Raw genomic sequence first — 27668 nt, forward strand, 5'->3', positions numbered from 1 at the left:
TGGATCAGTTAATGTTGAAGACAGAGTTTGATTTTATCAGTTGTCAGCTATACAGCCCCGTATGGACTCACCCATCACACACACCCACACCCCCACCCCAAATCAACACTTAACACATCATGGCTGAATTCAAAACAATGATCTTATGTGCTTATAATGTTACTAGAGACAAAAACGGTTTAGAAGAAGGCTACAGAAACCATGTTTAAATATATTTTTAATACAAAAACATTGGATGGGATCAATCTCATGGGTCATTCAAACTAAGGCACATCTTAGCGGAGCTACACCCATTTTCAAAAGTCCTACATGTTATTCCTATAGTCTAAAACAGTGCTGATACAGTATCAGACAAACAGACAACGACCAAGGCAGCTCTGTAACGTCAGTAACGATTCAATTTACATTTCTACATATTAATAATCTGATTTTGACACCTGCGATTGTTGAACCAGAATCTTTTCCTAGTTATTTAAGCATTATTTGGCAATGCCAGTAGAGCTGAGGTTGGCACGGGTTACCATAGGGGTAACAAGTGTGTAGTTTATAGTGTGCTATTTTGGATTCTACCATTCATTGTGAGGAGAAGCTCCAGACATTATACTTGATGATCTCACACATTTGAGACTTACTTCTCTGGTTTCTGGCTTTAAGAGAGAGTTGCTCATGTTCACAAATATTGATTGAACTTTCCTAGACCATGGGAATAACATATTGGAATCTTAATTTGGGACGTGTTTAAACAGTTCACACAAAGTAATTTCTGTGTATTTCTGTTTCATATTCATTTATCATAGCAATTTCATTGAAATACAAAATGCTTCTAAATCAACATGCAACCTTCCGCTCGATCCATCATGATCTTTGGTATGTTCATACCTTTACTCCTTTGGTGAGTCTGTCTTAGGACTGGGTGCTAATATACAACTGTGCTGTAATTTGTTCTATTTTCACTTTGCGTAACTTTAAAATTTGGAATGAAAAACGTCCTTAAAGGTGTCTTTGGAAATAAAGGCACATAATTATGAAGAATAAATGTTAGTTGGCTAATATATTCCTTCACAATCGACAAAACAGTAATGGCTTAAAAATATATTCAGAAATGATGTACCCTCCAGTACTGATAATACACATATAATATAATGCAGATACACACTAATACTGCAAATCCTTCTTAGTAAAGACTTGTTGCATATTTTATACAGAAAACATAATTTTATTTAAGTTATTTCTGGAATATACAAACATGTAAAAGAGAATCTTCTTCATCTGGAAACTTCACGTTTGTTCCATAACGTTGGACACTTGGTGAAGACAGACATAGAACTAAAGTTTCTTAATTCACAGTTGGTAAGATTCATAGTTAAGACTTCAAATGAATATTCACATAATGATAACTGAGTAAGTTACAAGAACCCAGCCAATGCAAAGTACTTGTCTCCACCGAGGGATTCTGTGAAATAAAAGAGCCTCTTATACTGAGAGTCACAGTGTCGAAGAGAATACGTCATGAGAATGAACCGTTAGATGCATGACAGTATAATAACGTCAATTATCATGTATTTTTAGTAATCAAAATAGAACTCCCTTTTTGATAAAACTCTGGAAGAGTACTAAGGCAAGTAGAGTGTGTTATTGCACACGGCGGCAGTAATAGCCAAGGACTTTGCATTTTTCACACAGGTGTTGTGGATGCTCCTTGCTCTGGTCCGATACATCTAATCCATCTGGTTTCTCCAGAGGTCGCTGAAACAAAGAAACACGGAATTACTCATCGCAGACGGAGCTGTGCACGGAGGATGCCAGGGTTACGTTTCTTGGTATTTAAGGGTTTTAGTTTACATTCTACAATAACACACAAATTATACATTATTTAAGGCTGATTTTTAATTTTTTTTGCCTCTCTAAATTTTTCTGGCAACAACAACAAAAAAACAAAACAGAAAAAATCCAATTCCAATAAAATAAAGTGATTTTGTGTGGGTGTGGTTGGCTTGTAGTTTGGACGCATGTCCTTAATACCTGGCTATGGTCACAAACTGTGCAACAAACCCTCCTAGAGTATATATCAAAGCTACACATTCAAATCTAATCGAATATAGAGTTATGGAGTTTATCATTTGGCAACCAATTATAGGAAATGGTATGGGAAATCAACAAAATAAATAGTTCATCTGATGAATTTAAACAAAAACCTTTATGAATCCTTTATAATGACACATGGCGGCAATTTGTACCAAGATACACTGCTAAATAATGTATTCATTTGTTAACAGAGTGTGTTAACTTTGACAGAAGTAACTGATAACTGCAAGACATTTTAGAGTGAATCCTTTTGGGGTGGTTTCAGTCCACCAGTCTGGTATTATACTGACATAGACATAGATAATAAAACTTTTAAATGTATGTTCAGGCATTGTGCTTGCATCAGTGTTCTAAAGTTCCACAGGATTTGATTTCCACCTGTTAAACTGGTTAGGACCATAGTAAAACATAAAGCAGTTCTTGGCCTCGAGGGTCAAACTAGAAGGAAATCTACTGTAACAACACGCAGTCAAAGCCAAAATTGTTTTCTGCCATGTTGAGTGCAGTAGAGCAAGGTTTTCCTGCGACCATTCAACTAGTTTGTTGGATCCTTCTGTCTGTAGTTCAGATGCAGCTACTCTTACCTGCTTATGAGGGTAAACGTTGATGTGGCACTTGATACATTCTTGGCCCATGTTGGCCCAGGAGTTCCCGCTCATCCACTTTCTCTTGCATTTAGGGCATTTATATTCACCAAAGCACCTCTTCTTCCCCTGATACGGGGTCAGGCCTTCACCTTTAGGTCGAGCCTGAGCAGACAAAAATGTTCACATTACCAACCCTGTGTGCAACCCACTAGAAGCTTACCACATGTTAGTTTAATGCTTAAGAATGTTCTCAACTTTCAGCCGTGTCGCTCCAGTTTGAGTGTCCTGCACTGTTGGCACTAATTTGCCCTCTTTGTTTGTTTTTCTTCCGATTTGGCATGTTGAATTGGCCGTCGGAGAGAGGGATCACTCTGAGTGGCTTTGCGGGTGGGTTTGTCGCTAATTGTTTGTGTTATTGTTTGCTGGAGCACAGTATATACTCTTTAGGCCTACTCTTCTTCTACCTCCACCACCAACCAGAAACAACCAATCCGAGCCAGGCAGTATCAAACGCAGTGACTGCCTGTAAACTCTGATCAAACTATGAAAATATTAGTAACCTGGATGTAAATCCAGTTCTATGAGTAGGCCTATGTGTGGAGCCCTCTAACAGGCTTGGCTATTCAGGATAAACCAATAGCACTAAAATTAGGCAAGTTACTCAGGAAGTGTAACAAGTTACTTTTACTTATTGCCCCTTTAAAAAGTAATAACATTATTTACTTATTACTTGGTACCATAAGTAATTAGTTACATAACCTGTATATTACTTTTTCTTTCATTAAAAAGTGACTACAAAAAGGGATTTTCCCATTGGATATTGGATTATTGCAGGAAATAAGCTCTGTGATGAACAAAAGTTTATGATCACTTAGATGTTTTGTTCAGCACAATAATCTTTAATCAAAATTAACACTTTGTTATTATTAGTTTAGAAAATAAAGACTTTTAATTATTTTAAGGTATACCTGATGGTTTAGAAAATGATTACCTCTCATGCAAGTGCAGAATGTGCATGTTAGTTGGCCATCGTCTTTGCGGTGTGTTCAAGTGCCACTTTTTGGACGAGACAGAAGCAACGCAACACTCAGCCTTCGTCGCCACTAGTTGTATGAATCTGGCTTAGTGTGTCCCTGTCTTGAGTGTCGACAGCTTTGCAATCATTTTGGCTTTTGCCTTTCAGCACCTTCAACTGGAGGAGACTGACCGGCCTATTTGGTTTCTTTGGATGGTAGCCAATCCAAAGCTCTGCGAGAAGACCGGGAAGTGATAGCAGCCCTGTTGGTGGTCGGGAGTCGTTTTGTCTCAGGAATGAGATGATTATACATGGTTTCTGTCAATACAAGTTAAAAATGTAATTTGCTTTATTGGTTTGATTCTTGGTTAGGGTGGTCTTGGAAGAGTGAGCCTTGTATTTTAAAGGAACCTTTCTTATCTCCTCTGAACTATAACTATAGAAGGAGAGTGTAGAAATTTAGAGAGACCATCTTGTCAGAAAGTTTTAGGTGGTTTATTCCCAGGGAGTTAGGATATATTGTAATGTTTAAGTATAATTTATTTGTTGGACAGAAAAGAAGGAGTATCAGCTTTCCCATTAGAAATGAAATCCCTCCCTCCAGCTGTGTTCCCGAGAGACCATAAAGGAGGCCCTGGCCTGCTGGGGGACCAATTGGAGAGGCCCTCCCTGCTATAGGACAAATACCTTAGGCTCTCAGTCATCCCTCCCAGCTGGCTCCAACCCACCAATCAGGACACAAAGATCTTAGCGGGGAGGAAATAAAACCCATATGAACATGACAAAATCCTAAACCCATCACAACAAAATCATCTTGACAAGACTGGTTTAAATTAAAAGCACCTCGGCTGAAAAGTAGGGCATGTCAAAATTAAGACTGAATCTGAACCAACGGACAAGCTAAATGTCAAATCTTGTTTTGATTCCACAGCAGGAACATATGTCAGGTTCAAAACTTCTTACAGATCATTTTATTCATTTCCAGGACTACATGTGTTAAACAAAACATGTTTAAAGTTCCAACAGTCAGGCCTCTAACTGTGAAGGCCACTGTGAAGCATTTTGAGGCCTGTGTTTGCACGGTTTAGCCACCATGAGGCACAGTGGGAGGTCACTTTTGATGGCAGCCCTCTTTCCCAAGCACAGGGAGAGCAGACAGAGCATCATCTTCCTGAGGGAGGAAACAGCTTTCATTCCGCAGAACAAGCAAAACAAACTCTACCTAAAGTCTGGAGCCCACAGGGCAGCAAAGGGCACGGCACAGTCCAGAGTTTCCACCAGTCCCATCAAAGATATGACACTGACAACCGACAAATGAAAATCACACTTGTGACCTGACAGTGACTGGAGGCTCTTACGGAAAGCAGGAAAGTTTGAGTGAATGCAGAAAAATAATAAATCCATCATCATGACTTCTGTTATCGCGACACAACCAGTGTATTTATCACACCTAAGAACATTTCTCATTGTCTGCCTGGAGATGCACCTGGGTAATTAATACTAGTTCATATTTTTAAATTAAATATTATTTAAACTAAGACACTCTGCATGTGAGATGGCTAATGCCGAGATTAATATCTTAATATTAGTACAAATATTTTCCCAATATCCATATTGCAAAATAGCCATTACATGCAAAATGACATGTAAAGCAATCAAAGTGATCGTGTTTTACATCTGCATTACAACCTCTGTAACTTGTTGTTACTTAAATGCAATTTAGGGTATTTTGTTAAACAGTAACCTGATCTGATGATATCATCACACTATTTCACTGAAAAAGGTGCAGCTCTTGCGGTTAAGAATTGAAAATGTGTTTAAGCCAAAGGTGTGTTCAGACCAAACGCAAAGCCAACTTTTTGTGCAGCGAGGCAAATATGTATCCACGCAACTTGAAATGTTTTGAGGGGAGTGTACCTATGTTCCCCTCTTTTCCTCCAAAAGGGTCTGTTATTTTTTCCACATCAGTGCCGAATTCCATGGCAAATGGGCCTATGTAGACCCTAAACCTACCCCAAAGACTTGATCCTAACAAAATGCTGAATTAAATCAGCGAAGGCATAGGCTTATGCAACAGGGGAACATAGGTATGACCACCTTTCAAGCTCTACAACTCAACACCAGTACAGTACAGAGAGAGAGTAAAAAAAGAGAGGGCTTGGAAAAGTGTGTAAACTAGAACTACGTGTTCTGAAAATATGTATTTGTTTCTTAATTCCAGCTATTGGTTGTACTTTACTATAAACCAAGTTAGCCCAAACATTAGCATTAACTGCCTTTTCCTAGTTAGTTAGCACTACAGTGAAACCATTTTGGCACCAGGCAAGCAAATCTCAATGATAGGAACCATTTTCATCCAGTTCTAATAATACAACCTCGGTTTAGTGTCTTAGCAAACCATGCCACTATAGCTAAAAACATGAAAGCGTTAAGTTGTTGTTGTTGTTGTTGTAGGCTAGGTAAAATGCTGTTTTTTGACTGACTGACATTTGTTTTGGCCCCTGTTTCACACAATCAAAAAAATAAAATAGGCAACACATTTTCTCCCAAAACAGATTCTTCATATTTGGTGGAAGATATTTGCAGCTTGAAACCATGTGTGAAAGACTGTTTTGTTTTAATGATAAACAATGTTAAAAAATAATCTATCATATGCATTACAATACTTATCCAATCCAAAAGCCATAACTCCAGTTGTGTAACTTAAATCAGCCCCAGAGTGCACAGAGCGATGTAAAGCCAGATTTGAAGGCTGCAGCAGATAAGCTTGGCCCAGATCCTTGCAGCCTGGTGAGGCCCAGGAGGTTGGCTGCCTCCCTCTGCCATCATCTGGAAACCATCAGGATAAACAATGGACTACTCCATATCCTCCCCCCCCTCCTCCTCCTTTCTCTCTCCCTCATTCACTCTCTCCCCCACTTCCACAGCCCCATGAGACACATCCTGGAGGACACAGCAACACCAACTATTGGATACCATGTGGTCAATTACTCCATACTAACAAACCCGCAGTGCTCTCTCTCCCTCGCTGGGTTTAATTTGTATCAGACCCCCACAGCATCAGGGAGAAGCCCAGCTGTTACCAAAGCAAAACAACACATTACTGCCCGGACTGAAATCCACAGCAATAGGTCTCCAATGTTTTAAAGACTCCTGTGTCGACTTAAGTGATACTTTTCATTATCTTGTGAAATTAATTATCTCCAGCAGGGTTTAAAACAACAGATGGATGACTTTCCAAGAGGGAGTATAAGAATACCTAGATTTGTTTTATGGAAGACCATTTTTACTGCAAACAGAGAGGTGAAAAAAATGTGAGTAATTGGTAACAATAGTCAATTAATTGTTATTCATGAGGCAAAAACTTTCTCTGCTTCTTTTACAAGATGAGGATTTACTGCTTTTTTACTGCGTTTTATAGCATTGTAAAATAAATATATTTGGGTTATGGAGTGTTGGTCAGACAAAACAAGCTATTTAAAGATGTCACTTTGAATAAAAGTTGCCGTCCTACATTCAATTATGATTTAAATTCTTATTTGATGGTCATCTGTTGATTTCAAAAGTGGCCAAAGTAAACTATGGTTGGGATACTTTTAAAGTTATGGGACTCAGAAGGCTGTCTTCGTCATGATGACACCACTGTTACTTTATGTTTGAAACAAATGTCCTTACCATATACGTCAAGTATAATGTAAAAACAAATCAGAATGCATTACTAAATTTGATAATATATGCCACACTTATCATGCAGCTCATAGCAAGTGTAACTGAAAATATTCAGTACATTCAGCCCTGTCACTTCATCTGGAGTAATACTTTGACAGACATATTCGATTATGGTGACAGTTAAGCCACAGTTACTCTATGAAGCTGTAATCCTTTCATGCAGCCTTTCTGCAAATCTTGCACATCTGAAATGGATTAACATTCCCCCTCTCCAAAACAAATATGATTAGATAGAAACCGGAGAAAGGATTGCAAATGATTGGTTTTCTATTTCCCTACATGGCTCTCCAGATTTTCAATCTTGCATCAATCCTATTGTTCAGAGCATGCGGAGCCTCTAAACTAGCAGAATTATTTCCCCACACACATTTGCAGACATATTTATTTTCAGCATCTATTTCACGCACAGTGCTGCTTTCATAGAAGGAGGATTATCGACCAATACATACTCCACGCTCCACCCAGAGTGTGACTGAGCTCAGGTCCTGGCTGTGGGAAAGTTGACGACATGCACAGCTGTAAACTGGTGTATGTTTCACAATGGGTGAGTGACAGGGACAGGTGGGCTGGCAGACAAACAAGAAAAGCAACAGCGCTATATCCACAATTTCAATCAAAAAACACAGCGGAGTGAGATTCAAGAGGGTAATATGACTGCGGGTTGTCCAGTCAAATGGTTTCGAGCCAACAACCAGTTTGATTGGTCAAGTTCAGGAATCGGTGCACAATAATACAAAATCATATGACTCTGCAGTCGGATTTTGGAGTTGATGACGTTAGACATAACATTTCACAGCATCTGTTAAAAATAAATTGCCAACTGCCATTTTACCCTCCATACTACTCCCTACTCCCAAAAGTAGACTACATGCTAGCAAGTGTGAAAAAGAATCCATTTAGGATATAAATCCTTCAAAAAAAACTCACAACATAAGTAACTTCAACAGCAGGGCTGATCCAACCCTTTCGGGGCCAACAATTCCCCAAATTTGGTACAGTGCCCCCAAATCAGAATCTCTTATGCACCTCTAAAACTGTTCATAAAATGTACTTTTGACAATACCCAAATTTAGTATGGCACCTCCAAATACCAGTAGTTAATCCTGTGACTCAGCAAATTTGTTATTTGTCATAATCCCCAACTTTGATATAGTGTCCCCAAATTCAGAATTGCATCGTTAAACCTCAAATTTGGTTTGGCACCCATAATCCAAAAGTTTTATTTCAGCTTCCACAACTTTCCAAAATGAACTTTATGATCTCCATATTATGTCTTTTAGTAAAAGTGAAACTTATGTTAATTTATCGTATAACCAACAACACCATTAGCAGACAACGCAATGCATCTATACTGTAAACAACTTTAAGTGATTATAACAATCTACATTACCATGACAACTGAGCAAACTCTAACTGCTGACGAAGATCATGTAAGATGAACCTCAAGAATAACTTTTACTATGACAATGAAATACAACTAACATATAACTCAAGATCTACTATATTTAGATCCACGGAGAGGAACATTTTTTCCCTCCATTTTCCTTTTCCCTCTTTGTAATCCACAATGACCCAAAAGTGGTTTATCTTGAAGACATGTAACCACAACCTGAGCTCCCCGGCATTCTTATTCTATATGTTCATTAGCTTCGAGTAGATGACAGCCACTGTTTACCAGAGGGAGTCTATCTACCCCACATACCAGGGTTTCCTCTATCTTGCTCATCCTCCTCAGCAGATGCTCCTGCCAAAAGCAACAGACTGAGGACAGATAAGACATTTATCACCAGTGAAAACAAAAGGACCAAAGCAACAGTAATCAGACAGTGTTGCTTGAGATTCACCAGCTACAAATTGTGATGAAGTGTCTCCCTCCACCATAGGTACAGTGCTCACAAAAACAGCTCTGTCGAGACATGAGCAGTAAAACATTATTTTATTATCAAATAAACAAACCAGATATAGCATGTTAATAAGCGAGCTTTAGAGATTGGTATCAATCTTTTCATCTAACTCTCGGGAAAAGAATGTAAATAATCATGCTTCCCAAAATATTGAGCTGTTCTTTTAAAGAGCAGCTAAAGAATAAAAAATGAATTTATTCTTATGTTATAGTGTTACATTATGCCCATAAATGTAGTCTTGTAGATGTTTTCTTGCCTGATAAAGAATAGATAAGTACTTGCATGTGGGAAGCACTAGGATATTATTTTATGTTATGCTAGTTAAAGGAAAGTCTGGCATTTTGTGAAAAACACTTATTCGATTTCCAGCCATGAGTTTAAGGTTGATACCACTCGCATTTCTGTACCAAGCGGCAACCCCAGCAGCAGATAAATTAGGCATCGCAAAAGTTCCAAAAATTGCAGTTCCTCGGTTTGCCACTTGAGGCTGGCTCTAAACGCGAGTCAATCCCTATAATGGGCTAGTTCACCATTCATGACAGATGTTGGGATGTAGCAAATGCCTGTTTCACTCACTGGGCTTCACAACAGCTCTTCAGAAACTTATGAGTGATGTCAGCGAGACTACTTCCATGTTTTTAGCAGTCTTTGATCTGTACACTAAATATAAAGCTACTGCCAGCAGCCAGCTAGCTTAGCTTAGCACAAGGAGTGGAAACAGGGAAAACAAGCTAGTTAATTATCTTTGTTATTACTTGTCTTGTCTCTTATTTTGTAAAAAAAAAATAAAAATAAAAACATTTTAGGGAGGATATTATTTGGGAAATGTAACTTCTCATTTAATGATAAGCACTAAAATGGTTACTGTAATGATATTGAATCATGGGATGAACTCAAGCAACTTAAAACTAAAAATATGTTTCCGCCTTCAAAGATATAAATCAAGATGTTCCTTTTGCAAACCTGGCAACTATCAAAGGTTTCCCTTTCCAAAGTAATTATGAAAGCAGACTTTTTCCTTCCATTCAAAGCTGATTAAACTGTAACTGTAAAGACATACACCCACTTCCTGTGCTACCCACTGTTACCAAAAACACATTCTGGATACAGACATCTCTGGGCAGCTATTCACTGGCCCTTTAAACGAGTGCCCGACAGTCAGCCGCTCCTCTGCATAGACAGAGAGAGACGGAGATGACTGCAGCCAAGCAGAGCTGAGCGAACAATACAGCCTGACTTCCTGACCTTTGGTTCCACAGCCCCTCTGGAGAAACAATGCCCTCCTTATTTAGCACAGGCTCTTCCCACCATACACCCATGTACTGTCAGCACACTGTCACTAGTGTATTCTCTTTACAGTAACTGGGTTCAGCTACTTAATTGGCAAGGGGTCATTAAAATGTTGTGACCCTGGGTTAAAGGGTGAAAGGTGTTTTTCAATCAGAGGAAAGATGATTTTCATATTAAGTTAATGACAAGTTGGAAATTTAAATATTTTCATGCAACCCAACACATAATAAGACATCAAAAGTGTTCCAATGGTATGTATTTCAGTTGTATAAGGCAAAAATGCCTTAGATTCCAGCCAACAAGAACAAAACGCAGTTTGTTCATTAGTTACAGCTTCAGACGACTGTTCAGCTCAGCTTCGACTGAAGAGGCCTTTTGTCATGACAACCGCTCCTTAATAATCACTATGGGTCTGAAATATTAGCAACACATGATCAAATCTGACATCATCTTTCTAAAGCAGAGCGAGAGCGGCCGGCACAGAGCCAGCCAGCAGAAATGGTTTCCAGATTTTGCACATTTTAAAGGGGCGTGACTGCTAAGAAGAACCGTAAATATCTCAGAGTAATCCTTTGACATCTTAACCCTCTGGTGAAGCAAGTAATCCACTATGTTGTCAACAGGATGTTTACCTCTCACATGCCAAGCGCAGCATGGTATAGCATATCTAATACCTTTCAGTATGGCTACAACTCAAATGCATGGACTCCACCTCAACTGGTTCTTTTCATTATTTTTCATCACCTAAGGCCTCTTCTAAGGTACCATGTGTTTCTTTATCAAAGAAACAGACTTTTAGCGTTGACATGGGCCCCATTCCACCCAGAGAGAGGCTGTTAAAGGCCCCATACACCCACTTCCTGTGTGCTTCTTCTCTCATCTTACTGAGCCGTGACATTCTTTGATTCCTGTCCACTGCAGCTCCAGTCCAAAGCAGTCAGCTATGGGAGCCTGCAACAAGCAGTCCAAGGAACTCACTGCCGCTAATAAGATGTTTTATACCCTTCCATGAAAAAAATGTCTTTAAACAAGTGATTTTGCAATGCTTTGATTTATGTCTCTCGATTCTTCATTTAAAAGAAAAAATGCTGTGAAACAAACTGTTGTTTCATGGAAAACACAGTTTCCCTTCTGGTCAGGTAAAAACTGATAAATAGTCAAAAATAAGCATTGGAAGTTCCAAAGTGGTTGAGAGCTTCATTCAAACTATTTTTTTTTTTTATCACACCGATGGTTACGCACATTTTCTGCATCGTTAGTCCAGGTGTGCAAGATGTGAAAATGTTAAGAGCTATAAGCTCACTGAAAATAATTTTCTCCACATTCCTCACATTCCTCCGCTGTCCGTGTTCGCTGCTGAACGCCACCAATCTCCACTGTTGGCAGTGATGGAGTTGACAAGCTTCTCAGAGAGGAGGCTAGAGGGCAGAGAGTGATCAGAATGCGGACCTGACAGATGTGAGCTTATAGACGGACTCTTCCTACATTTCTGCTCCTTGTTTTTTACTTAAAGGGAAATATTTGGAGTAATACGCTTATTCAGTTGCTTGACAACACTCTCTAAAGTTTGCTAATGAACACGCTGTATCTGTGCATTAAATATGTTGGCTAGTTGCCTGGTGTGAGCTGCCAGGTACCTTAGCTTAACATACAAAGTGGAAACAGGAGGGAAACATCCAACTGGCTCTGTCCAAATGTAACAAAATCTGCCATCACGGTTTTCTAGTTTTTATGCTATGCTAAGCTAAGATAACAGGCTACCGGCTCTGGCAACATATTTATCATATAGATGTGAGAGTGGTATCAATCTTGTAATTTAAATGGCCCATATTGTGCTCACTTTCATATATTGATAGCTTTATTCATTCTCTGAAATGCTTTGTTTTAGCGCCTGTCTCTTTAAGCGCCCCTCCCGAAAAAGCCCAGTCTGCTCTGATTGGTCAGTGTTATGTATGTTATAGCTAGTTCATGTATCTATAGTGTGTTTGACTAGGGATGTGGGGTGAAAAAAGGTGACACTTGTGAGGAGGGCCTACAAAGATACTAGAATGAATAGCCTTGGATGCAGGAGGGGCCCATAGAAAAAATATTTATGTACAGGGTCCAGAATTTTGTGCTACGCCCCTGCATTTGTCACTCTGAAAAGCTATGTAGGCCTACAACTTTTCTGACATTCATTGGTTTTGAGATGTCTGACGCAAATTTACAAAAACTGGAACTTAATGAAAATAGTTATATAGAAAAAGTAGTATTATTATCGATTAATTATGTTCACACTATTGAATCCTCTGTTTGCCTCACAAAAGGAAGCAATTACACTTCATAAGACTTTATATAAACTGACCAGAAAACATTAACCAGCTATTTAGATTTATACTTTTTGCTACCTTGCTTCTTGGACACATCCTGTCCATCAGTCATGTGATTATTTCCATTACACTTAACAAATGTCAGGCATTTCCCTCTGAACATGATCAATGGGGAACCACAGCTGCACATAAAGCACTGGTAATATTTCTCTCGTGTTTGGAGTAGAGGTCGTGCCTAGTTCCACAGAGAAACCTATCATCTTTCATTAAGGCCAGCTCCCAGATCCCATCTGGCATCTGCTGCTCATTACCAACCAGCAGTGGTACATCTAACTCAAATATGTGCTGAGGAATCTATTTCACACTGAAAAAAATCTTAAAAACATCATTTTCTAACTTGGATTTATAGTTTTAATACCAGTGGATTTTTAAAAAGGATTTGAACTGAGAATCAGATCAAACACGACACCATATTCGTGTCACGATTTTCACCTCATCAGAAACCACCTCTGTTCTTTGAAACATGTGAACTTCACTGGCTTCCCTTACAACAACGTATAAACTTCAAGATCCTCCTCATCACCTACAAAGCCCTCAACAGCCTTGCACCCTCATACCTGACTGATCTCCTCCATCACCACTCCCCCACTCGCCGCCTCCGCTCTGCTGACGCCAACCTTCCTACCACCATCATCAAAACCAAATATCGCACCCTGGGGGACCGAGCCTTCGCCATCGCCGCTCCTACCCTCTGGAACTCCCTGCCCCTCGCCATCCGAAACTCAGAAACAATCCCATCATTCAAGAGTCAGCTTAAAGTCCAATCCCTTTAGGATCACCTACAACAACTAAAATCCACCATCTTCCACCCTCTGTTTTTCTATTAATGTGATGTTATTTTGTTCTAGTGTTGTGTAACGTGCTCCCTGTTGGATTGTCTAGTTTTCATGTGTAAATATGTGTAAACTGAAAAAAGCGCTATATAAAATTGATCTATTATTATTATTATTATTATTATTATTATTATTATTATTATTATCATTATTATTATTAATGATGCATTTTATAGACAGCTCAAATAGCCCCACACTGCACCTGACTGGTGAGGCCTACAGCATCCAGCTCACCTGAGGGCAATCTTTGATGTAGTGGCCTTTGTTGAAGCAAAGGTGGCACAGGTAGTTGGGCGGTGGCCTTTTGCTTGGTTTGCGTGTCTCAGGGGACAGGGAGAGGTCTGAAAAATGGTCCGCCAGAGAGCTCAGGCCATCCACGATATTGTTGAGGGACCCATAGGGCGAGGAGCTTTTGTAGAAATTGTTGTTCAAGGCCTGTTAGAGAGAAAGAAGATTATTGTTGAGGCTCTACAATGAAAGAGCATTCCAGGCAGCATGTCAGTCCATCACCAGAATTGATTCTCCTGTTTGTGTCTCTGACAGCAAGCCTGACAGTAGCCGACATTATTTCAATTCTGCAGATGTGCTACTGCATTTACGCTGTGGGGCCAATAGTGTTCATTTCCTCGTCAAGAACAAAATGCCTTTGTTGTGCGTTCTTCTAACTTGTTCTGTTGAAACGGCACAATCAGCATCATTGTGCCTCTGGAGGAGAAGGGTGCTATGGCACCGCAGGGGGCAAACATGAAGAACAGCCTGCAGGCACTGGATGTTTACTCTGCAGTAAGCCATCACAGAAAGAGAATTGTGATCAGATGCACATCTACATTGCACTAGGTAATGTTTTGCATGAGACATCCAAGTGTCATGATGTCTGTGGCATGTGTGTAGATAGAGTATTAGATTTAAGTTAGTTAAAGTACAACCAATTGTGATTTTTATGCCAATGTTTTAAACAAAACTCACTTTTTTAAGGATTTATGTCCAGTTTCCCTACTTTTCCTAAATAGGTCAGTATTAAATTAAGCAGGGCCAAGCTCCATTGAGTGAGCACAGCATACTCCTCTGACCAAGCAGAGGCCTGCCGGGGTGAACTCTAACATTTTTAAAACCTGAGAGAGAGGTCTTTCTCAACCTGCCATTCCCCCCTCCAGCTGCACACTGACACCAGAACAGTCTGAACACACTCAGGCACTATACCAGGGTACAAAACACATATTCATGTAGGCCTGCTACCCACTCACCACAGTGAGACCCAATGAAGGCATGCAGGTGAGGTTTTACTGTAAGGGCAACAAAAATAACTTGGGTAATATAGCCTGATATTCATTTTAGGATTTTTTTGACATGAGCAGAAAAAAAAAAGAAGATGAGAGATGAATAAGTGGAGTTTCAAAAAAACATGAATGTTGTAAACTATTATGCAAAGTGATGAACATAACTATGACAGCAGTAACATGACATCAATTCTACCTCACTCCTCAGATGAAAGAAGTTGTTGAGATAGTTGGCGCTTAGATCAGCTGCGCTGCGCTTGGAGATGTTCATGTCCTGAGGAGAAGTGTCCGACTCGGCTTTAAACGCGTCAAAAGTGCTGCTCTGGGTGTCTTGCAAAGACATATAGACCCAGTTGAGCAGCTGTGCAGATTGGTACACAGGGGCACCAGTCTCTATAGCGGACATCATATTGTTTCGGAGGAGTGCGCCTCTTGGAACAGCGCCGTCAGAACCGCCGGATTTTCTGGATCACACAACTTATTTCAGTCATCCCCCTTGCTCCGGCTTTATGGCTGTGATCCTTGTGTTAGCCTGGGTAGCCCTGAAGGACCCCAGTAGCCGGACAGCTGTGGAAGCATGAAGCGCAAAAGTCTGAATGCCAGTGGGAATGCGCGATGCAGCGCCACAGCCAGGGCTCATGGGCTGCGTCACAGCGAATAGGAGGTCCAACATGAGTTTGCATCTTCCTGCTTAACTTTTCTGTATTCAGCAACAGTAGCCTTACTACCAGGTAGGCTCTATCTAAGAGGAATGCTCAATAAAAGACTACTAGACTATATGATCTAAAACTATGAGTATGCGTGTATTTCGGGCCTGTGTGTGTGTAACATGTATAATAATAACAGAGTGAAAAAATGTAATTTCCCTTGCGGGATAAATAAAAGGGCTTCTTCTTCTTCTTCTTCTTCTTCTTCTTCTTCTTCTTCTAATGGAAGGGAAAACTTGAAAAGTATGCATGTGTTAGCCTGTTATTAGTTTGTATCATATTATTATTATTATTATTATTATCATTATTCCTATTATATTCATCATAAGAAAGCACTGGGTTACGTAACATATTTCATTCGTTTGATCAACGTTTATTTGTCTGTTTTTTCTTTTGTTTTGATATGGTGCTTCTTTTTTTACACATCTGTTTGGTAACAGATGTCAAAAACTGATGTAGCCTACAATATAATGTTTTAAAGGAAAACCATGTACGGCCTTTTATTATTAATATTATTCTTCTTCTTCTTCTTCTTCTTCTTCTTATTATTATTATTATTATTATTAATTGCATTGATAGGCTACATTGCAATGAGGAGAGATAAAGGGAGAACTGCATGAATGTTTCCCTCCGTATATTTAATATTCATCATCCACAACAATGTATAAACAGTGTAAATAAATACAATTTACAAAAGAATATCTACACTGACAATCAAAAGGCTGCAAAATATATAATTCCACGGTCTTGACCACAGGTAGACTGCTGCCATCTAGTGTTTTCTGTTGATACTGAGTGTTTAACGGAATTCTAATATACATGCATATTATCACATTAAACATTTCTCATTATTGTAATACCTGCAAGCCAAAGACTATAAAAAATGTATGTATTTAAAATTGTATGTTTACAAAATGACGCACAATGTTGTTCTGTGATATCACCATGGCAACATATCAAATCACTTCCCTGACTAAATATCCCAATGTCCACTGTGGGTAAAAATGACACAGTCCAGCCCACTGAGTCAACACCAGGCCTTCTCCTGACTGTGGATTATAACGGGGGAAAGGTTATTACTGCAGGACGGAAACAATGCTGAGGACCCACCCACCTCCGGCGGGGCTGCTCCTCTCTCTGCTGCACTCTGCAAATCTCTTCCTGGATCTGAAGTCCGCAGCTAATAAGTAAGTAACGTTAACCTTCAATGTTTTTTTTGTTTTTTTAACTGTTATTGTCCGCAAAACACGAGTCTCATACTGCGTTTCAGACGACAACGAAGTTCGACAAAGTGCATTGAGTACATGTTGAGTGCTTAGTGTGGAATGTAGTGTAGCACATTAGCCTCGCCTAATTAAACAGACACGGAGGGCGTTGAGCTGTAACGTTGCAAAAGAAGTTCCCTCTAAAATGGCGCACGGATACTTTGTAACTATATCAAACGTGTCATTCGTCTCAGTCCACTGGTTCACGTTAGATGCTAAATGCGAAACAGCAACTTCGACTGGGAGTAGGCTATTATGTAACGTCAAACAGGGTCCAAAGGAGAGGGCTGGAAAGGCAGGGTGGATACAAACTCCTGGACATCAAAGATGGGAGTGAAACGGAATATTTGGCTTGATAGTATATGGGCTTTATATACTCATATTTCGCCTTATTATTGTCGACGTAAATACGCTGTTAGGCGAAAACAGGCCACTGCTCCTCTTGTCAGATTGGATCAGGGGGTTTATTGCTGCTTTCAGGGGCTCTTCGTAAAAATGGGAAGGAAGTGTAAATGTACACACACTGGCGCTTTAACGTGTCGCAAAGAATATGTAGCAATACATTGGTTACTAATTAATTTGTTTAGAAATCTGTAACGGACACCTTTTAAAAGCCCACCGCGCATTTCCATCACTATTACACATTACATATACTAAAAACACAAACAAACAAGATTGTTTGCTCCTTTCAACAACAAGGTAATTCAAAGTGCTTTGCATACAACATTAAAAGCATTCAGAAGAAACACATGTAAAATGACACTTAGATATAAAATAACAACAAAATTAAAATTTTAATCAATTTTAAGGAGTTGTTAACTGGAATGATTATTATGCCATTGTATAAATAAATACAGACTTTAGCACTCAAATCTAATCCATCCCATCCTTGTGGTGGTGTGGTGGAAATGCTGGTATTTACGATAAAGCCTCACTAGTGCCTTCAAGGGTCCAAAGGAGAGGGCTGGAAGGCAACAAGGAAGTGTCAACAATCAAACGCCCTTAAAGAAGTCCCCTCTAACAGTGTTAGAAATGGACTGTTCGAACGTCTGTCTTAAGAACCCAATTTAAAATTAACAAACTAAACCTAACCAAAACTAGATTATTATTATTTTTTTTACATCTGAATGTCTTCTTTTTCCTGTAAATAACTTAATAACTTGTGTTATAGAGCCAAACAATGGACTGACAGAGAAGAGAGCACAGCCCGTGTTAAGAAACTGTGCCTTTTTAAACACGCGGTCAGAACTTCTGTACAGTTCTGATGTCACAACTATATACATATATATAAATATTTATATATATATATATATATATATAGTGCCATTGCAGTGTCATGAGTCATTCCCCAACTGCAATGGTGATGCAGAGAGCCGACTGACTTTTTGCAGGAGGGTGGGGCTTGAAAGACAGGTGCAAAAACAGAGCATTTCCGTCAGGTGAATACAGTCATAAAGTATAAGAAAATAATGTGTTATTTTTAACATTAAGGCATGTAAACATGTTCTAGTAGAAATTCCGGATAAAAGTATGAACCTGAAAATGAGTGTAATATGTCCCCTTTAAGATATTTCCACACTGTAAGGAAAACCCCACTTCAGAGCGAGCCCTATACATGCTCATGGTCTCACTGTGTTGTCAATTTCTTTTGTTCTCTCACAGTATCTGGTTTCTTGTTTGCATGTTAACCAAGAGTATTTATAGACTGCTAGACTACGCTCATTACAACTGTCAAACCTGCCACTGTAATTAGTATTTTGCTCAGGATGACACAGAGGCACCTAAACAGTTGTGTAATAATCAGCCTTGGCCGGAAGCATTATGTTTTTGGGTGTCCGTCCGTCCCATTCTTGCTCCCATGATATCTCAGGAAACCCTGGAAGTGGGTTTGGCCATAACTCAAGAATTCCTACGCTAATCAGGACAAGATTTCACACAAATGTCTAATAGGATAAGAAATTAAGATGTAATGACATTTTATATCCAAAAGGTCAAAGGTTAACTTTACTGTGGCATCATACTTTTCTTCAAAAAATGCTTCTATGGCGTTTATTCAACATTATAATTCAGCAACAGAAGACATTTGGTTATGAATTGGCGACACTATCTTTAAACTGTAGTGATTGTATAGATCTCCTCTGTTCCCGGGTTAAAATGTGTGTGTAAAGAATCCACATTTCACCTAAAAATTCTCCTAATACCATTATATTCCTTTAAAGTCCTCACTACTTTATGTAAGTCTGGACAGACATAGATGGAAACTTCCAATGGAGGCATACAACCACAAGGCGTTCATTCTAGTTTCAACAACAACTGGTCAAATAGTTTGGATCCCATCAACAGGATTCACTGAAATAGGGATGTGAAAAGATTCAGGGACCCTTGCTTGCTAGCATTATGTTGTGAAAAAAAGGGAAGGAAAACTTGAACTCTGTGAAAAACAATGACCATACTCTTTGACCATCATGTTTTTCAGTTGTTCAAACATTATTTTATTCCTATAAAACTATTCCAAACACAACTTAAACAAGTTAAGTCATGGCATTGTGAAAACTTAATAATCAGAGACTTCAAGTTCCTTTTACACATTTGTGTTTGTGTTACCACATCAGAAAACAATGGAGGCGGAGCAAATTAAATCAATGGATGTGATTTGGGCATTGCTTGTCTACAGATCAGGGGTGTCAAAGTGATCCATTAAAGGGTGTGTGTTTTTGCTTGGTTGGAATGAAAACCTGCAGTCACAGCGGCCCTTTACTGGATCACTTTGACACCCCTGGCTAAATGAATGCTGTAGTAGTGATAATTCCCACGTTAACCATTGACTCTCCATCATCACCCTCCAACCCCAGTAGTTACTGGGCCTCTGAAAAGTACTAACACCAGATCAGGGGCATTTTAGGGGGCAAGATGGCACAAGATTTACATTTAAAACTACATTACAAACTACTAGGAAAAACCCTGTGTTCCTTAAAAGATGTTGCGGTCAAAAAGAGCCATATAATGGCACCCGTACATCACAGTAACAAACCACAACTTCATGTCACCTCCAGGTGAAGATGAGCTACCCAGGATACCCTCCTCAGTCCGGTGGATACCCACCACAACAAGGGGGCTACCCACAACAACCAGGGGCGTATCCACCCCAAGCAGGCGGCTACCCTCCAGCAGCAGGCGGCTACTCTCCAGCAGCCGGCGGCTACCCCCCGGCAGCAGGCGGCTACCCCCCGGCAGGAGGCGGCTACCCTCCAGCAGGAGGTGGCTACCCTCCAGCCGCAGGTGGCTATCCTCCTGCTGCAGGAGGCTACCCCCCACAGGCAGGGGGATACCCAGCTCAGGCTGGCGGTTTCCCTCCCGCAGCAGGCGGTTACCCTCCATCAGCAGGGGGCTACCCTCCTCAGGCTGGGGGCTACCCTGGCCCAGCTGGAGGCTTCCCTCCTCAGGCAGGAGGATACCAACCACAGTCTGGAGCAGGAGGCTATCCTTCCATGCCTCCAGGAGGTGAGGCTCCAAGCTAGTCTTTTGAGCAGCATATATATATATATATATATATACTGTATATGAGTAGCATTCTGACTGTCATGTCAATATTTTCTTTGCAGGTGGAGGCTGGGGTGCAGCACCAGGTGGCCAAGGAGCGGTACATACATTATCTCACTCTAAACCTCTGCAGTGCCACATCAGTAATAACATATGGACCAACTCCAGCTAAATCTCTTGTTTGCTTAAATCTCCTTATCACCTACTTAAGCCTCATTTGCTCTATTTGAAGTTAGTCACTTAGCACTTACAACTATCCTCTGTTTGCAGCCAGGAGCTCAGCAGGGTTACCCGGGGGGCCCTGCCCCAGGCCAGCCCATGCCAAATTACCCCGGAGCCCCTGCGACTAACCCCTCAATGCCTGCATATGGAAGTGGAGGTCCCTCCCACCATCATGCACCCGCAGTTCCTGTAAGATGCCTTTGTAATCATCCTAGGACTTCTCTGGAACTCTTTATCAATGCACATACAGCTACTGTGCAGTATTTTATCTCCTAATGCTTGCATGTCTTGTGTTTTTTTCAATGTGTATATATATAGAAAGGATACAGGGGTTCTATAAAAGACTTTCCAGGGGCTGATCCACTGAGGGATGTTGAGGTTCTTCGAAAAGCTATGAAGGGTTTTGGTCAGTAATTAGTGTTTATTTTAATATACTAAAACCTTCAATAATTGGTGAGCATTATATTTACTCAGTTCCTTTTGTTACACATCATAAATTCATGCTGAAAATATTTCGAACAGGCACTGATGAAAACGCCATCATTGAACTTCTGGGAAGTCGTACCAACAAGCAGAGGGTTCCAATGGTAGCAGCCTATAAAACAACTTACGGGAAGGTACCTTTTCTAATATCTAAGCTTTTTGGTTTGATTTTTACAGTTGAAATTCATTCTGCAATCTGATGCTTCTGATTGACCCTGTATTGCAGCGATATCCAGGCCGACCTTGCTCTCATGTTTTGTTTTGTTTTTTCTGTTTTGTGTTTTTCCTCTTAGGATTTAGTCCATGATCTGAAGTCTGAGCTCACTGGAAACTTTGAGAAACTAGTCCTTGCAATGATGAAGAGCCCTTCACACTTTGATGCAGCTGAACTCAGAGAGGCTATAAAGGTTGGAAGCTCGAGTTGTCGTCTCAGCGGATTCTTTCATTTTGTTTTTTTTAGTCCAAACCTCATTGTGCAACTCATCATATAGTGGGAAACAAAGATAAAAAAAACCCACTCTAAAATGCAAATGAAGGCTAGACAAGTTGAGACTGATGACATCTGACCATTCTTACTCTGTGAAGCAGTTATGTCTCTAAATGACTTACTGAGGCTTTTCTATATTTTTCCAGGGCGCAGGAACTGATGAAGCTTGTCTGATTGAGATCCTTTCTTCACGCTCCAATGCACAAATTCAGGAAATCACCAAAATCTACAAAGCTGGTGAGTGCTGATCTTGACATTTTAATTTATTATTCCAAGTTTTGTCAAGAATTCAATATTTTTCAATGGCAATGTCTAAAGATCAAAGTAAATAATTAAACCACACATATTTGAGTTATATAGACTTTAGGGCTGGTGATATGGCCAGAATAGGTAATTTCATACCTTGATACAATATACAAACGGTATATTTCACAGTATAGCATGTTTTCTGGTTATTTAATAAATAAATAGTCTATATTAAATAACCACACGGTTACTTTTTTGTATACTCCTGTGTGCATTAAATACTTGATAAATGAAAAGTACTGAGTATTTTCTCATGTTATCCACTACTTATTCCCCATCAGATCATTATTCAAATACCATACAGGCCCTTGTTTCATTAATTGTAAAATAACTGACGGGCTAGTATTAGTCATTTTAGTGTCAGTATTTAAAAAAAGTACTTACGGCATGTTAAATGTGTGTTTTAGGTAGTACAACTAGCATTTTATTTGTATTACTAAAGTAGTGTCTAACCAACATGCAAATATTATGTAAATTAGTGTAATTTTCTGAAGAAAAAAAACCCCACCTTCCTTCCAGAGTACGGGAAGAGCCTGGAGGACGCCATCAGCAGCGACACCTCCGGTCACTTCCGCAGACTCCTGGTCTCTCTCAGTCAGGTAGCTGCTGCTAATGAGCTCTCTTGAAATAGATTTCAGCTCATGTGAACTTATAATTGCGTCTCTGCCAATGTTCTCCGCCCACGCAATGTTTTTATAATGAACGCAGCTTGCTTTACTCTATCTAGGGGAACCGTGACGAAAGGGAGACTGTTGATGTCTCTCTGGCAAAACAGGACGCTCAGGTACCGGTTTTAAGTTGGTTTGCTGTTGTAACATTTTTGGAACGTAATTAGCCAGCCGGATCATGTTCCATGTTTAAATTTAAATGTTTGTGTGTATGTTTGGGTTATAGAAACTGTATGCTGCTGGAGAAAACAAAGTAGGAACTGACGAGTCTCAGTTTAATGCCATCCTGTGTGCTCGCAGCAAGCCTCACCTTCGAGCAGGTGTGTGATTTCAAGTTAAACGATTATTTCTCTACCTCCCTCTATTCCAGTCCACCATATGACTTTTGCTTTCCCAGTGTCCTAAGCGCCAATGTTGACCTTTTAATACATATTTCACATAGGTTTTCAAATATTATGACTGTAACTGTCATGGGATTCTTGTCTTCATTAGTCTTCCAGGAGTACCAGCAGATGTGTGGGAGAGACATTGAGAAGAGCATTTGCAGGGAAATGTCTGGCAATGTGGAAACTGGCATGGTGGCTGTGGGTACGTTCTTCGGGTCTCTTTTCCAAACCTCAACCAAACTAAAGTGGCTTTCCAAAAACATGTTGAAGCTTTAAGTATATATTGAAGACATTTGTGAAGATGTTTGTCTGGAAAGGCTTTCCTGGGACGTCTAAAAATATCTTGCTGATGCAAACAGGCTGCAGTTTGACCTACATACTTCTTTAATACTTGATGATTGATCAAAATCAAACTGTAAATGTGTCCTTTTAAAAATACAAAATGTTAACAGCTTCATCAGAATGCATTTATAAAAGACTATTGTTCTGGGGTTTTTATAAACTGCAGTCAGACTGAAAGCAACTTAGTCTATTGTGTTACTATAGTGCAGGGGTGCCCAATCCTGCTCCTGGAGTGCCATCAAATGTGTACAGACGATTTGGTTGCAGTTATGCAATGCATTTAAGTTATTTCAAAGCCACCATACCTAAAAGAATGTGGCACCCAATTACAGAAAACCAGTACGGAATATACTAAAATAAATTTGGGGGTTTATCCAAATATGTTGTATCTTAAAGGTCCCATATTGTAAATAGTAAGATGTATTATTTAATAATCAAGCAGGGTGAGGGGCTATATAAATAATGTGAAAGTATCAGAACTTCACAGTGCATTTACAGAAACTGTGTCTTTAAACAAGCCCTCAGGACTTCTGCGTGGTTGGGATGTCACAGCTATACTATATTTGAACAAAGTCCCACTACAGTGCTGTTAGTCGTTCCCTGGCTGCAATGATGCCATAGAAATGCCAAGAAAGCAGATGTGGAAGACCTGGAAGCACTGACCTATCAGACCTGACTGGACTTTTTCAGGAGGGGACTTAAAGACACAAAAAGAGCATTTGAGACAGGGGGTGACTACAGGTATATTTAGACGGACAGTGTGAGGGAAAAGGTTCTGCTAGGAACCCAGAATACAAGTAGGATCTTAGCTGACAAGCATGATATTGGACCATGGTTGTCATTACACAAATATGCAAAACTTGAATACAATACTAGTATTAAAAAACATTACTCAATAGTTTTCCACACAGTGTGGTTCATATAAAGTCACTAAACATTTACAGCACAGACACAGTTGATTTTCTTCCCTGGAGTTTCATCTGTGCAGCTTTGGGTTGAAAAATCTCACTGTAGATCTGCTTTTTTTTTATAGCTCCTGTATTTTCGATACTATCAAATGTAAATATTGTGTTGCTTGAAAGAAATGGTACTGAAAAATTACTGAAGTGCCGATACGTTTGACCTCATATGAGACCTTGAAAAAAACGCTAGATCTCAGACAGAGAAAATGTAAATAATTTGACCATATAAATTTGAGGTATATAGACGTATACAATATGAAAAACATTTACTTATTCCCCATCTGATCGTTTATAAAAATACAACATAGGCCCTTGTTACTCATTTGTCAAATTACTGATGGTATACTTGCATGATTCTTGCAATCTTAAGATGGTATCTTCATAGTTGAATGCATTTATTGTGAGTCGGATAAAAGCGTCACCTATATCAATGTGATGTTGTATTGTATTTTCCATTCTCGTGTTAATATAAAAAAAAACTGCAAAGCTTTTTGAAAAGTTCAAGTAGCTAAGGCAAGTTAATGTCTAAGTATAAACCTGAAAATGTGCAGGATAGAGGACCTTTAATGTAGAGAAGATTGGATGAAAAAGTGTTCACACTGTCCTACAGTGTACCAGTGTAGGACTGGTACAAAATATTCTTGACCAAATAAAAAATGGCAGAACTTGTGGAAGACGTTATGCGATTATGCTGCTAACACGCTTAAAATGGGGCTGAGAACAAAAAATTTGAGAGGCAAACATATATGCTCATGAATTATAATAAAGCCACCTCTCGTTCTCTAGTGTAGTTATTATTCGCTTATACTAAATTTGATTGTATGTTGATGTCTATTGCTTTCAGCCTTAAGCAGCCTTGTCTCTTCTTTTACAGTTTTAAAATGTTTGTATGTTGTCCCGTTAATAAATGTGTAATTTGTCTGGTTTTGCAGATTCATACTTACTCTGTTTACATCTGCCTCTTTTCCCTAGTGAAATGCATCAGGAACACCTCTGCCTACTTTGCAGAACGGCTCCACAACGCCATGCAGGTACACCTACTGTTAATCATCACATTCAATTCTAAGTATCACAATGGTTTCCTGCACTGACATTGTTGTGGGACGACGGAGGAGGAGATTTCACTGCTACAATCGATGAAAGTGTCACATTGTGATGTGTTGACAGGGAGCAGGGACCAAGGACACGACCCTCATCCGCATCATGGTGTCCCGCTCTGAGGTAGACATGTTGGACATCAGAAAGGAATATGTGAAGACTTACGGAAAATCACTGTACACTCACATCTCAGTAAGTCACACTAACCATGTTATTATAACAATCACAGTTTCCCTTTTTATGAGATACATTTGAATTTCATTGATTGTTGCTTTGCTTCTCAGGGGGATACCTCCGGAGATTACAAGAAGCTGCTGATGAAGCTGTGTGGAGGTAGCGACTAAAAGGAAATGAAGATACACCTTCACAAGGACAAAATATATGTCCACACTGAAACAATGTTATAGGACTATATATCACTTCTGTGCATGCAGTCAAAGCTTAATCATTATTACTTTTGTATTCAGCGACAGTGTCATGATAGATTTCTTTTTCTATTGTGTTGTAGTAGATAATTGCCAAATAGTAAATATATATTAATACAAAGATTATTTTATTTTAGCTTGAGTCCTAAAGCAAGAAGAGGTTGTTTGAAAATATCATACTTGATTAAGAAATTAACTACGTATGCTATATAAATACACTAAATTTATTATAGAATAGTATTTAAAAAATCCAACAAACTGCTAAAATGTTACCATTAAAGAAAAAATCATAATTGGACAAACACAAGATGCAGAACAAGGTGGGTGTCTCGTTTATCTAATATACAAAGTACTTATATGAGAAAATAAATACAACAGATCATTTAATTTACATTACTTTATAGTGTTACTGAGGTCAAGTTTACCCCACTGCCAAGCATTTCAACTGTGTATAAGTAAATATATATACTGAGACTATTATGCAAGTTGTGTATAGCTGAATCTCACACAGCATAGACTTATAGATCATTTAATGCGTATTAAAGTTGCCTCAATTAAATCCCAGGTAATTTCTGAATGTAAGAAATTATCCGCAGTAACTGCTCTATGTTTAAAGTGTCCGTACTATTCCTGCTTGCGAGTCTATGCAAATTAGCTTTTTTCACTTTATATCCTCTTTATCAGCTTTACAGAATGTTTTCTGTGTTAACAACTGCGTATCAACATTTGCCTTTTTCCTGAATGCTGAAAAGCCAAAGCCTAAAGACAGATCATGTTGTGCCTTTTGTCAGGGCTGTGATGTAAACTGTGGTTTATCTTGCAAGCAGTCTATAATCATACTTGCACGGCTGCAGAAATGTAATCCTTACATTGTTTAGTGGTCAACATATATTATTTACACTTATTTTGAGCATCCTTTACTGGTTTGTATGTTTTACTGCCAGTAGAGGGCTCTTGATTCACATGAAATGTCATTTCTTTTGTCTGCTGTCATAGAGTTCGGCTTTGAACTGAATATCTGTTGCACTAACTCTACTTTGCAATCATCCATGTAACCTGATGATGGTTGGAAATACGGATGCCTTGTTAGTTTTCTAACATTTTGCCCTGTTATACTCCGAGTCATTTGAGACTTACAAACAGCCACTAACATTTCAATAAAAAACAAAAACATTTTGGCATATGGATTGTCTTTTTGAAATGGGATCATGTGTTTTGTAAAACTCACTGTGGATTTCCTGCTCTGAGCCAGTGCACAATGAGCAATTTGCATTTCAAAGCCAGCCTTATTTTCATCACCTTGGTCTTTATACAATGAGTGAGCTCCCCGTCCTCAGCATCACAGGCTGCACGTTTTGCTAAAAGGTGCAAGTAATGTGGCTTACATAAGTGATGTCTGTGCATGCTTTGCTGTATTTTCTGAAAGGGGGAGAACATGTCCATGTTTGCTTTGCAGCCAGAATGATATGGCGCAGAGAGCTTTTCCCAATGCTATAAATAGTGTCCATATTGGAGACACGAATGTCCTAAAGTCTTCTTTCTGTTGTGCTCACTGGCCTCAAAGTGCAGCCTCAGAGGAGCAGTGATGGGGAGACAAATTACTTTACCGAGCCTCACTTCTTCTTTTCACCTTTTTCACTTCACTACTTCTCATAGACACTCAAAATGAAAAGCCCCCACCAGCCGGG

General features: G+C 39.4%; 2 protein-coding genes across 2 annotated transcripts; one reads left to right on the forward strand and one right to left on the reverse strand.

The window, feature by feature from the left end:
• Window positions 1-210: 210 nt before the first annotated feature.
• Window positions 211-15660, reverse strand: LOC310961381 (zinc finger CCHC domain-containing protein 24-like). Its single transcript, XM_083933417.1, has 4 exons — window positions 15286-15660; window positions 14047-14247; window positions 2670-2834; window positions 211-1746 (listed from the first exon to the last, which is right to left on the reverse strand). The coding sequence occupies exons 1-4, from the start codon at window positions 15496-15498 to the stop codon at window positions 1633-1635; spliced, it is 693 nt and encodes a 230-aa protein (XP_083789543.1). The 5' UTR covers window positions 15499-15660; the 3' UTR covers window positions 211-1632.
• Window positions 15661-16847: 1187 nt separating this feature from the next.
• On the forward strand, window positions 16848-27161 carry anxa11b (annexin A11b). Its single transcript, XM_083933327.1, has 15 exons — window positions 16848-16983; window positions 20115-20562; window positions 20664-20701; window positions 20872-21012; window positions 21142-21229; window positions 21346-21440; window positions 21600-21713; window positions 21940-22030; window positions 22619-22698; window positions 22827-22883; window positions 22994-23087; window positions 23260-23355; window positions 25430-25488; window positions 25625-25747; window positions 25840-27161. Exons 2-15 carry the CDS (start codon window positions 20121-20123, stop codon window positions 25897-25899), a joined length of 1578 nt encoding a protein of 525 aa, XP_083789453.1. The 5' UTR covers window positions 16848-16983; window positions 20115-20120; the 3' UTR covers window positions 25900-27161.
• The last annotated feature ends 507 nt before the right edge of the window (window positions 27162-27668 follow it).

The sequence above is a fragment of the Echiichthys vipera genome, assembly GCF_963691815.1.
Source record: "Echiichthys vipera genome assembly, chromosome: 18".
NCBI classification, from domain to species: Eukaryota; Metazoa; Chordata; class Actinopteri; order Perciformes; family Trachinidae; genus Echiichthys; species Echiichthys vipera.

Bases quoted from the DNA above. Each gene is read 5' to 3' on its own strand.
- LOC310961381 (XM_083933417.1), bottom strand. From the start codon at position 15,498: ATGATGTCCGCTATAGAGACTGGTGCCCCTGTGTACCAATCTGCACAG. The intron at 14,248-15,285 runs GTAGAATTGATG...TCTCTCTAACAG, and splicing joins TCTTTCATCTGAGGAGTGAG to GCCTTGAACAACAATTTCTA. The intron at 2,835-14,046 runs GTGAGCTGGATG...TTGTCTGCTCAG, and splicing joins ACATCAAAGATTGCCCTCAG to GCTCGACCTAAAGGTGAAGG.
- anxa11b (XM_083933327.1), top strand. From the start codon at position 20,121: ATGAGCTACCCAGGATACCCTCCTCAGTCCGGTGGATACCCACCACAA. The intron at 21,013-21,141 runs GTAAGATGCCTT...GTATATATATAG, and splicing joins ATCATGCACCCGCAGTTCCT to AAAGGATACAGGGGTTCTAT. The intron at 25,489-25,624 runs GTACACCTACTG...ATGTGTTGACAG, and splicing joins GGCTCCACAACGCCATGCAG to GGAGCAGGGACCAAGGACAC.